This window comes from Homalodisca vitripennis, chromosome 4, assembly GCF_021130785.1.
Source record: "Homalodisca vitripennis isolate AUS2020 chromosome 4, UT_GWSS_2.1, whole genome shotgun sequence".
NCBI classification, from domain to species: domain Eukaryota; kingdom Metazoa; phylum Arthropoda; class Insecta; order Hemiptera; family Cicadellidae; genus Homalodisca; species Homalodisca vitripennis.
Genome location: NC_060210.1, coordinates 104,358,216 through 104,371,433, shown reverse-complemented (window position 1 = coordinate 104,371,433; position 13,218 = coordinate 104,358,216). Strand labels below are relative to the sequence as shown.

Sequence of the window (13,218 nt, the reverse complement as noted above, 5' to 3'; positions counted from 1 at the left end):
GCCAAATGACGAAGACGAGATTTTAAAAATATTGTCTGGAAAAGGCATATTTCCTTACGAATTTATTGATAGTATTGAAAAACTTGATTACACAGAAGAGCTGAAAATTGAAGATTTCTATTCACTTTTGACAGATGAGAGCATATCTGAGAAAGATTTTCAACACTATTTAAATGTATGGAACACATTAAAAGTGAAAAATCTAGGAAATTACTCTGATTTGTACAATATCCAAGATGTACTATTGCTCGCTGATATATTTGAAAATTTCAGAAACATTTGTCTAAATTGTTACAAACTTGATCCAGCACATTATCTAACAGCTCCAAGCCTCGCATGGGATGCTATGTTAAAATTAACGAAAATAGAATTACAATTGATTAGTGATTATAATATGTATTTGATGATTGAAAAAGGTATTCGTGGAGGTATTTCTCAATGTATTAAACGATATGTTAAAGCAAATAACAAATATTTGAAAGATTTCGATAAGACAAAACCTGAAAACTATCTGTTGTACGTCGATGCCAATAATCTTTATGGTTATGGTCTTATGCAAAAACTGCTGTTTAGTGATATCAAGTGGATGAATCCTAAAACTTACACAAAAAGAAGAGTGGCAAGAAACAATTTTGGAACTCACTGGCGACGAAGATTATGGCTATATTCTCGAAGTTGATCTAGGATATCCAACAAATTTACATGAATATCACAAGGATTTACCTCTTGCTCCCGAACATTATAAAAACAAACTTTGCACAACTTTACTGGATAAAACTGAATACGTTGTTCATTCAAGAAATTTGAAATTTTACCTCGAACAAGGGATGGTGTTGAAACATGTGAATAGAGTTATAGAATAAATCATAGCCTTTTATGAAAAAGTACATTGATTTTAACACAAACATGAGAACCAAAGCTACAAGTGACTTTGAGAAAGATTTTTATAAGCTCATGAACAACTCTGTTTTTGGAAAATCTATGGAAAATGTGCGAAATAGATGTGATATCAAACTAGGAAATGAAGAATTTTCAATGAAACAGGCCAAGAAAATGAACTTCAAATGTTTCAATATCTTTGACGATAACTGTATAGCGAGTCACATGTACAAACAAAAGGTTAAATTTAACAAACCGATCTACATAGGATTTTCAATTCTTGACCTATCAAAATTGTTAATGTATGAGTTTTATTACGATAAATTAAAGAAGTTTGACCCAGATTTGAATCTGTGTTACATGGATACAGACAGTTATTTCCTAGAATTGAAACGAGATTTTTTTAAATTATTAAAGAAAATATAGATGATTTTGATACAAGTGATTATCCAAAAGATCACGAATGTTTCACTACTAAAAATAAGAAGGTAATAGGGAAATTCAAAGATGAGTTAAATAGCGAAGTTTTAGAAGAATTTTGTGGATTGAGATCGAAAATGTACTCGTACAAATATCTAGACAAAAATCCAGTAAGATGTAAAGGAATTAAGAGAAGTGTTGTAAATAAAACAATAAATATCGAAAACTTGAAGAGATGTTTGTTCGAAGATAAAGAAGAATTTAGAGAGATGACAGTAATCAAAAGCTACAAACATGAGTTGTACACAGTTACTATAAACAAGTTAGCACTGAACGCTAAAGATGATAAGAGAATTGTCCTAGAAAATAAGATCGATACAGTACCGTATGGCTATAAAAATGAAGCGAAATCTGATATATTAGACGAATTAAATAAACTTGGAAACTTTGATATATAAATGGAAGATGATTTAATACATTGTCACAAATGTAAGAAAAAAACGAAAAATATAGATTCTAAAATTGTTCAAACTCAAAACGGATTGTATAGAATTGCAGCAAAATGTTCAAAATGCAAGACAAATAAGAGTACATTTATAAAGAATCCTTATGAAAAACAAGTAAAGAAAGACTTGAAGAACAAAGAGGAAATAGAGATTGAAGCTAGAGAAATTCATGCACCAGTACGAAAAAAGTTTAAAAAGAGAAAGATTATAACATTAGGAATTGACGATTTATGGGCAGCAGATTTAGTTATAATGTCTAACTATTCAGATCAAAATGATGGATTTAAGTATATGTTAAATGTTATTGATACTTTCTCAAAATATGCTTGGTCAAGAGCTATCAAAAGAAAAAACGGCAAGGATGTTTCAAAAGCTTTCGAAGATATAGTAAAAGATGCGATAAAAATCAGGCATAAACCTCCAAACCTACTTCATACAGATAAGGGTTTAGAGTTCAAAAATAAAGAATTTAATGATGTTTTGAGGAAATATAACGATTTAATCATTTAAGATTTATCATACTGAAAACGAAGAGAAATCAAGTATTGTAGAGAGACATAACAGAACTCAAAATGAAAGAATGAAAGTAATTTTTGAGATTAATAAAAACTTTAAATGGATCGATATTCTTCAAAAAATCGTAAACAATTATAACGATACAGTTCACAATACAATCAAGACGAAACCGAAAGATGTGGATAAGGATGTAGAAAAAGAGTTATTAGAGACCGTTTTCAAGTATATTCCACCAGAAATTCACACGAAAACTAAATTTAAAATCAATGATCATATAAGAATTGTTAGTAAAAAAACAACATTTTCGAACAAATATAAGAACAATTGGTCAAGAGAAATCTTTGTGATTTATCAAATTAATAACACAGATCCTGTAACTTATAGTATAAAAGATTTAAATAATGAAGAAATAACCGGAAGTTTTTACGAATATGAATTGAGAAAGTCAAAGCTATAATTTTTTCTATATAAATGGAGGCCCAAAAGAAATGTTCCATGTGTCAAGAGTTTAAAGATTTATCGAAGTTTTGTCAAGATAAGACTAGAAAAGATGGATTATACTATTATTGTAAGGATTGTAATAAGAAATATAGAAAAGAATTATTTAATATAATAAAATGGAAAAAATAACTTTAGAAGAGAAAGAATGCACACGGTGTAAAAAAGTTAAGAATATTTCAGAATTTTATAATCACCATTATAGTAAAGACAAAAAACAAGCATATTGTAAAGAAATGTATTAGAGCTGAAGACGATGATGTGATTCTGAAGACTGCAACTGGAAATGTTATGCCTGTTGATGGCAAAATTACAATTAACGAGTTTTTCATTAGAGTTCCGATGATTGATTACAAAACCACGAGTAAAATTCAGTTGATTGATGAAATTACAAAATCTCAAAACATCATGTTTAATTTTCTAGATTGGCAATGTATTGAGCAAAAAGGTATTTCCGGAACAACTTATTCGTTCGATATCACAAATATTTATAGAAATATATTCAATCCCAAGTTCGTTATCATTGGTTTTCAAACAGATAGACAGAATAATCAAGAAAAAATCCTTCAAAGTTCGATAGTTTGAATGTGAAAAATATCAGAGTAAAATTGAATGGTTCTTATTATCCAGATGAATTACAAAATTTAAACATTTCCGGTGGTCTTTTCAGAATCATGTATCAGATGTATCAAGATTTTAAGAAAGTTTACTACAAAAATATGGGAATGTATTACAATCCTAAAGAATTTTTAGCGAATAGACCTATTTATGTCATTGATACAACAAAGAGTTTGACAAATATTTCTGCTTCAAAGAACGATATAATTATCAATATGGATTTTCAAAATGCTGTTACAAACGCGATTTGTTATGTGGTTGTGGTTTCTGAGAAATTTTTAGCCTATGATGTGATTAAGAACGATATTAGAGAAATCCAGTAACATTTTAGACTTCTTGATTTTTCATTCCATTTCAGAGATTTTTTATTAAGATTTTAATATATTTACCACAGAATTCCGTTTATTCGAAACAGATATGGGAACATTGGCAATAGATTTTACATTGATTCTAACAGATTGATTAAAGCAGATTTAACTACAATTGTTATAGATTTTTCGTTTATTCGTAGCAGATTCAACAACATTTCCGATAGATTGATTCGAAGCAGATTTGACTAAGTTTCCAATATACACCTTAAGAAAGTAGAAGCAAACAGCTGTAGATTCGGTTATTTTTCATTCGTGATTTACTGTTTAATTTTACAGATTCGTTTATTGTCCTTTAAACAGGAATTTCTATTGATTTTCGGTCAGCTCTAAAAGTGCGCTAGAATCGGCATATTTATATCTACTCTTATATTAATATACAATCAAAATGATCTATACCTGTGCTTTTTTGTTTCAAGGAACTTGTTCTGACAAGTTTATATATTGTGTTGAATACTTTCGGTAGAAGGGTTTAGACCATATAACAGTTCAAGAGCTTGATATTCAAATTACACCTTATCCAAAAACAGAGATCTTCACAAAAACAACAGTTGCGCAATATCAAAGTATTCATTTTGAACACTTCATTTTAAAGTTGTATATCATATTAGTAAATAACAATAGTGAGCTGTGTATTTGCATTTTTTAATATGAGAAAAAATAGTTACTTTATTTCCAAAAGTAAGCTAATCAAAGAATAGATAAGGTTTGCCCAACAAACATCGTCCATAAAATTTCAACCACATTATTTAGAGTTAAATTAAATTAGATCTCCAGTGACCCGGGTCCTGATGTTCGGATCGTATTATTAGAATAGTTAGTAGTATGTTGTTAACGTTATTAAGAACATTCATTGCTAGTGAATTGGAAACTTCACGTCAGTTAGATTATATGCAGCGATCAGCATTTTTATTGCCACATCAGTTATCAGTGAACGTGTGTTTTCTGTAAAGGGTACCAACGCTGATTATCATGGAGTTATTTTTGTAATGTGCAATTTTTTTTACAGTAGAATACAAAGTTCTTGCTATGACCCCTGCAAATAGCTGGTTGGCAACCCGCTAAATAGTTGTGATATGTGTTGCTGCTTTGCGCTTTGCAGGCAGCAGCGACAACGTTACGTATTTCCGGTGGACTGTAGTGAAACGACTTTGGGTTATATCCCATTAAAGAAATGTTTAAACACGTTTTAACGTTATTTTGGTCCTATTATCATGGTTTATGACTCATTTTAAAAACACAATTAATATGCATCCAAATAATTTTTATTGTTTCTTGTGAAGCGTATATTTTGAAGCATCTAAGTCAGGATGATATATCGTAATGGATACATTGTAAATGAAGGGTTAATCGATATACTATTTTTAATTTTCAACAAAAGAGGGCTGTCTCATTGTATTCCCACATAATTTGTTTTATGTAATAGACAAGTATCTGACAAGGAACTCTCTTTGGAATTTTACTTCTAAAACCATATAAAGAAACGAGACAAATCAATTTTCGCAGATGCAGCTTTCTTAAAATTACGACTTACCTCTGGATTGCTAGGAAACATCACTTTTTTGCTCTGACGTATCTATTGAAGGAAATATACAAAACCGTCGTGAAGTAGCGGGATAGGATCGACTGCGGAGTTTGCAATGTGCCAAATCACTATAAGTTATTTCACAATTACTGTTCCCACTAGGAGTTTCCTTGTCTACATCAGTTTTCGAGAAAACGCTCCTATAGGGGTATTAGGTTGACATGGAGCAACGAGACGGACTGAGATGCCGAGATATAGTTTTCTTCGAATGCCCACACCTCTATGCCTGTTGAAGCAATGAGGTAGGATTGAGTGAGGAGATTGGGATTTTCCAAATTATTTTGATACGTCACTGTGCGAAATTCCCTTAAACAAACATTAGGGTTCAAAAATCGCTCCTATAGAAGCCCTTTGAAGAAAAGAAAACTCGGTTTCTCAACCATGCTTTCGGTTCTTGCCAGTTAAAATCGTAGTGCACTTAATTGTGCGCATGATGAGATAATGAGACTAACTCTTCACCGATTGCACTACATTTTGTGGTCTAGGTGTCTCTGATGTCGAAACGATGCAAAGAGTACTTTGGGCATTTCGTTTCCGCATATATTTGGATTTCTTCAAATAAGATGACTCCAGATTTCAGGTGTAAAGTCTACAACAGCATCAGATTTTGAATGCTGCACTTAAGAAAAAGGTGAACTGGAACTAAACTCATTATTCACGTCGAATCAACTCTTCCCACCAAAACTACGTTATGTGTAAATCACCAAATGTTGCGTTTTAGTTCCTGAAAATCTATATATGTATTCCTAATTACAGTAGAGAATATACAATATTAGTCAGTAAACATAAAAAGTAACATACTTCTAGGAACGAAAATAAAACTACATAAATTCTTGTACTAAAATGAAGAAACTAAAAAGTACAAAAAATCTTTATTTGACAAAATGAGATACTCAAATCCAATACCATATACTTTTCGATGGCGGTGTCAAATTTGTAATATAAAGTAACAATGTGGTACATAAAGATAGCATTAGATACTGGAATGAGGTGATATGAGACAGTTTTAAAGGAATATTGATTTCTTAGAACATGGTTTGTATGAATTAAATGATGTTATTGAATTACTTCGCAGATAAGGCAAATTAAATACTTGTACTTATTATTGATATTTTTTATAGAGAGTGCAACTTCCTATACATATATACAGTACACTCATATAGTATATAATTATCGTACATAACGGCCAATGCAGCATACCTATCAATATTCAACTACCGAATGTAACAATTAATTACTGTACAGTTCTAAATCTGAAGGTTTCCTTTCCTTGCTTATGAAACATTACACATCATATTTATAATAATTCCAATAAACGGGAAGTGTTTAAGTATAAAATGAAGTGTCTATAATAACTATGCCCGTTATAATTGGGCGTCTCACTCAAAATTTGTATGATATTGGCATTGAGTAACTTTGAGTTTGTAAAATAAACTTATTTTGTACTTTTTAGTTCCTTAATTTTGTTACTAGTAGGTCTGATTATTTTTGTTTTAAAAGAAGTATTGTGGAAAATCAATAAAAATATCGAAAAATATGAGAAAGCGTTTTGATACGTATCGATACTTTTTAAATACTCTTACGTATACACATAAATATTATTTTGTATTGATTGTAATGTGTGTACTTCTGAGTATTTAACCGATAAAATCTAAAATCTTTTTTTATAAGAACCCAATAAAAGTTATTAACAAATCCAATTCATCGCATTAGGCGGTTTATAATTAGAGATCTACTGTACTACAAAGTGATTGATACATGTTTCTTAACTTGATAAATATCTCAGTTAGAAGGAAATGGACTTAGTGCCAGGAAAGCATATTCAAAACTGCTCTTATTAAAAAAAATCTACTTGTCTCCTAAAACTTTCTTTTCAAACCTCTCTCTAGCCAAAAACTAAAAATGCATGCAAGTAAATGTAGACATTTTTAGTAAAATATCAACCATTTTAATTTAAAATTTAATTTTAACAAAATATTCTGTTTTCTAATGCTAGCCTGTCTAAATATGACCTAAAATGAACTCGGTAGAGTTTGAAATCAGTTTCTTCAATTATGTACAATAAATATAATGTAAGTTTGTAACTGATACTAAAACGGATTAAAATGTAAAAAAACAGTTCAGTGAAAACGGATAATCCACTATATTATAAATAGCAATATTCTGTTGTTAAAGTTAGTTGTAATGTGTGTAAGAGGAAACATATTTGAGAGTGCAAAGTGACACGTCTAGGAAAAGCTGATTTTAGCAAAAGTAAATTTTACAAAAGAGTAAAGAATATTGTTTTGAGGATTATTGTAATTTCAAATTCAACATCTAACATAGTATTTATTGTGTAACTACTAATGTTACCAGTTGGCAGAACGAATTTAATAATTTAAATTAACATACTAATTAATATAAATAATAATGTAATAGTTATACAACTATTGCAATGTTAATATACAATTATTATATTATTACACTATAAGTTTTAAGTATAAAAATAATTTAACACACAAACCTGCAAAGATTATATAAATATTTTAATTTTGCCTTTATGAAAGCTTGAGATTTTTAGTTTGTTGGTTTGATAATTTATTGAAATCATACAGGTTACTTTAATGGTTGTTAATAAATTACCTTTCTTAATTAATTTTATTTTTAGATTTTAATAAAAAAAGTGAGCACTTTCTTTTTTTAGCAATTAAAATCCACTCGCGACTTAATTATAAAACGTGGTTATTTTTGGTAACCAATAGGCTTACTATTAATTAAATGAAAAAATCTTGATTTTGACTAATATTAACAATTATAAATCAAACAAATACATATTTCCTTTGTTGTATTTAATTTGCATAACTTGCATATATTTACATTTTTAAATAACTTCTACCTTTATATTTTCCTTTCACCTTGATTGATTATTGATTGATTGATTGATTAAGAACATATTATAGAGTTCTTTAAAAAGAAAATTAAACGTTAGCTTTAAATGTTTCTATTTAATTCTTTTACCCTAACCTTTTGTAGTTACCTTTTAAGTCTCCAACACCGTCACCATCGCTGTCCTTAAAGGAACGCGGATATACTTGGTAGAAAATGGCGGTTTTCCACCAGGGCAAGTCCTGAGCGTCAACCACAACCACACCGAATATAACCACAGCCACGCATAAGAACCACGGCTTCCTCATATTGTCCATTTTGCGCCGATCAATATCTCAGACTACCAGAGGCATAAATCAGACCAACCAGGTTTATAAACCAAAGATAACGTAAGACGTGACTCTTGAGGGTCACCTTGCGTTCAACTTTTAATCCGAAAGCGATTTGTTAAAACAATCTTGACATGTCCATCTTTTAATCCTGTTATCATTTCTTGCTACTGTTACATCGTTTTAAAGTACCTGGGTTAATATTGTTTGGAAATCTCTGTAAATACACACTTTATGTTCTCGATACAAATTAATATTATTTATTTATACAAGACGGTGTACTTGTATTATAGTCAGTCTCATTTAAAAAGTTATAGTGGCCAGATTTGCTTTCATATACAATTATTAAGAAAAAGAACGTATGTTTTGGCCTGCATTGAACATAATCTGCATAATTTAATGTAATTTATAAGAAACTGTTGGTGAATTCCAGCATTAAAAAATCCTATTTCACTGTTTTCTAAGTAGTTTTTCTCCTCAAATAGAGAGTAATGTACAAATTTTGGTTATAAACACACACGCGTGTGTTTTCATCATATTAGTTCAAATTGGCTAAATTTTCAAAATTGATTTCGTGATGACCAATATAGGTTAAACCTTAAATTTAACAAATTTAAAACGTTTCAGAACTATTGTTCTGTTTGAGAGAGTTAATTGACGATAACATTCATGTAATTATACTCAACTAAAGACCTGTTACGATTCCAAATACAGGAATGGCAGAAGCCTTTACGTAGGTGTTGACTTGTTCCCATACTCTTCTAATGTAGGCCCTTGGATAAAGCGGTACCATGTGGAGTTTAAAGTCGATGGTGATTAATTTTAGAAGACAAGTTAGAGGATCAACTGCAGAGGTTCCGTTTGGGAAAGCATCATTTAGACAACCTTCGTTAGTTTCTACTAATTCGATACGCAATAAAATAATTAAAAGGCTTCCAAGACAAGCTAGTCAATCTAGTAGATGTTTTCCTTGTTGGAAAGCTGATTATCGTCGGTGAATCAATGCTAAGACACTTGAATCAAGAATGGAAATGAGAATATCGCGTTATTGACGTGATTCCGAAGTTAGGCCTAGCCATTGTAAAAACTCTTAATTTAGGCTGTAGGCTCTGTCCAGATCATTCCAAACATCAAGTTTGCAATGAAAAACCTTTCTCAAAAGATCGTGGACTGAATAGTTATTGAAGAATAAAATAGTTGTGATGCTCAGTATATAACATTAGGTCCATAGCAATAACTAAATAGTTCGTCTTGTGCTTCTTTTCAGTCTAAAAGGTGGAATGTTCCAAGATCATCCAAAGCACTTCTCATTTTCTGTGAGAGGGACGCTGTTTTGGAGGCGAAACATTTTGAGAACGTATCCGTTAAGTAAGGAGTGGTGCTCACATACAATACAGCATTTCACATACATACGACAGCATTACCGGTTTCCTTCATCTCCTACTCTATCCTTTCGCTAGTTTACTTCTGTTTATACTATTGAACATTTTAAGGATAAAAGTTTAATTTTAGTATGTAGGAACGACTTCTTAAATATTTTTATTTTTAATACAGAACCTAAAAAAGTCTTTATTAAAGCAAATTCGGCAATGGAAAATTTTAGTAAAACAATTAATAAACAAGTCTTTCTTAACAATATTTTTATTTACTGAATATTTACAAAATGAGGATCATTATAATACAACTGATACGAGATAAATATGCTATGATCTGCTCAACTGAGATGATTTATTTGAAGAGTAACGCTAGCAGACCACAGATGAGGAGGGCGGTGGTGACGTAAAGCCGAGCACTGGAGGACGTTGCAGATGAGCCAGACCTCAGCAGAACAGCGGCCTTCGGTCTCAGAGTCACGCTCAAGGAATCCTTCTTCAAATTTGTCCTGAAACAGTCATTTCATAATTAAAATCTAATCACAACTGATTCTGAGTGTCTGTCATAGTTCGTCTAATGAAACAAATAGTACTCATATTACTGGTTCAACAATCACAATGGCATCTCATCATAGCATACCTTTCTCAGGTCGCGATATGATGTACGTCTGCATATTTTTATTTTTAGTAAATTCTTTTGAATTGCACATTTTGTGCTGCGTTGCCATAATTCAAAAAGATGTGGTGGATTTTTATTATCCAATTATACCAATAAGGTCTGATGTTGGGGTTTCTCGATCATTTTACATCTCACTTTCTTTTTGAGTTAACTTATTTATACCTAATTAATAATTGAAACCATTATTCAGGTAAAATTTAATCAAATTTCTTTAAAATGGACAAAACAATCATATTTGATTATGAGTCGAAGAATAAAATGGTTTTCGATTGAACCAGGTTAAGAAGAAGAATCAAACCATCGCCTAGAGAGGTGTTGTGCCCAAAATCCAGGATCAGTGTAAGCCGTTATATCATGCATAATGTAGAAATGTTCATGTGAGTTATATGAATTTGCAAACTATAAATTATGCTAAAAAGTATAAAAAATAGTATTTACCCAGCAATTTTTAAGGATTATCAACAATAAAAAAATGTCTCTTGAAATGTTTCTGTAACAGAGAAGCTGGTAGACTCACCCCTTGCTAAGTCCGGAGTTCATGCTGCCGAGCACCACCGTCATGTCGATGTTGAGATTGTGAGGAGAGAAAAGATTCTCAGATGTATAGGTGAGAATTTCACTGCCCATATTGATGATCAGAGCGAAGTATGACTCATTGTAACTCCTAAAAATTTACATTTTTATATTAAGAAGGGTTATTTACATGCAAGGAGAATCAAAATTATACAATACATTATGTGTAAAGGAAACGAACAAAGTAATGTATTTTCGTTTTTTAAGGTACTGAAATTTAGTATTTACCTACCGGACAACAATCAGGGTATCATTTTCATGTACAAGGACGCCATAATCTCCTCTTTGCAGGACGGGATCTTTCCTTACTGCAGCCAATTCCTTGAATATCTTAAGATGACTTGATTCTGCCGCCATTTGTGCTTTGACGTTGAGCCACCAGTAGTTGGGGTTCACAGGCAGCCAAGTTGTGGCGTTGGTTGAAAAACCTGAGCAATATTATTGAAAACTCCGTTTATTACATGATCACCATAGATCAAAATTTTACTCTACATAATGGTATTAGAACTAACTCGTTTCGATAAAGGACGATATACGTAGAATTTCGGAGGTATTCTAACAAGCAAAACACATTTAAAGTCCGAAGACTTATCGAAATGTGTCATGAAATCGGGTTGTGGTGGTCAATGTATTTTGAAGGTGATACAAATCTATCTTCGCTATACGTCCGTTTATGGCAAATTTTTTAAGTACAAAAAGTCATTTCGGAATTCAATTGATACAATGACATAATACGACTTTTATGGTCGATGAAAAATAGAATCTGCACAATTGCTATACCAACTGGTACTTTTTAAATTAAATTTTGGTCAAGTTAAAAGGGAATTATTGAATATCTCTTTGGAATTAATGTATGGGATATATAAAGTAATGAAATTCTTATGAAGTTTAAGGAATACCAGTAAACAATAATAAAACTTTTAACACTTTTGTAGATTTTATTTGTACAATGTACATTTCGGATTAAAAGAATCCATCATTAGGTACTTGTAGGGGTAAATAATTAATTAAATAAATAATTGAAACCAAATTGTCATATGATTTTTAACTACCTTGGTGGCTAAATTTTGGTATTTAATTTTAAATGTGATTAATTGATATAGTTTAAAAGTTTATTAAATAAATTTTATGTTAGAAAATCTGTGTCATTCAATAATAACATTAGGATTAATTTTGGCACTTCTGTAAATTTAAAAATGTTTTAAAGTTTGTTGATTTTCAAACGTTTTCAAATTTACAAAAGTACCCAAACTAATCCTTATGTATTATTAAATGACAAAGATTTTCTAACATACAATTTATTATTTAATAGGCTTTTAAACGACATAAATTGATCATATACTCGTATAAAACGAAATACACAAATTTAGCCACCTAGGTAGTTAAAAACAAATGACAATTTGGTTTCAATTCGTTTACCTTAACTTACAATTACCTAATGATGGATTCTTTTAATCCGAAATTTACACTGTACAAAAAAATCTACAAAAGTGTTAAAAGGTTTATTATTGTTTGCTTATATCAAACACTTTTCGGGGCAACATTTCTAACTAAGGAATACAGTTTTGATTTGTTATAGTACGCTTGAATACCTTACTGTAATAAACAAAAGAGACTGTATAATGCTACATATCAGTATTCAAAATAAAAGGTGTTTTATTAATTATTAGCACTACTTAGTACTCCAAGAATGCCATATACCACAATTAGGGGAGTCGTCCCACTGCATGGGGGTGCGTTCAGGGTCTCTGGAGCCTTCCGTGTAGTGATAAGGCCCTAACTTCCGTCCGGAATTGTCCACGGTCTGATCAAAGAGGACGAAGGTGTTCTGCATGCCGATCTCCTCGCCGTAGTAGACCACCTGGACACCTGGCAGCACGCCGGTAAGGAGGTTGATGGAGTCGACCATCTCGTGTCCGTAGCGGTCAGCGACTCTGCCGTTGTCATGGTTACCGACCTGCACAATGTTTTTATTCAGTTTTCTTAGAGACGTTTGAGGATTAGTAATG

At 31.2% G+C, this 13,218-nt stretch overlaps 1 protein-coding gene across 3 annotated transcripts in view; it reads right to left on the bottom strand.

Moving 5' to 3' along the window:
• Nucleotides 1-13,218, bottom strand: part of LOC124359866 (maltase A1-like) — a 71,256-nt gene that overhangs the window by 15,172 nt on the left and 42,866 nt on the right. Inside the window, exons 7-10 of one of the 3 annotated variants that reach the window (XM_046812974.1) lie at nucleotides 12,911-13,166; nucleotides 11,442-11,637; nucleotides 11,154-11,300; nucleotides 10,208-10,466 (exon numbers count right to left, since the gene is read on the bottom strand). The exons of 1 other annotated variant lie outside the window; for it this stretch is intronic. In XM_046812974.1, coding sequence (XP_046668930.1) covers nucleotides 10,313-10,466; nucleotides 11,154-11,300; nucleotides 11,442-11,637; nucleotides 12,911-13,166 — 753 coding nt within the window. In that variant the 3' untranslated portion in view covers nucleotides 10,208-10,312. Of the gene's footprint in view, nucleotides 1-8,406; nucleotides 8,613-10,207; nucleotides 10,467-11,153; nucleotides 11,301-11,441; nucleotides 11,638-12,910; nucleotides 13,167-13,218 lie in introns of those variants that run through there. One more of the 3 variants, XM_046812972.1, reaches the window with a different exon arrangement.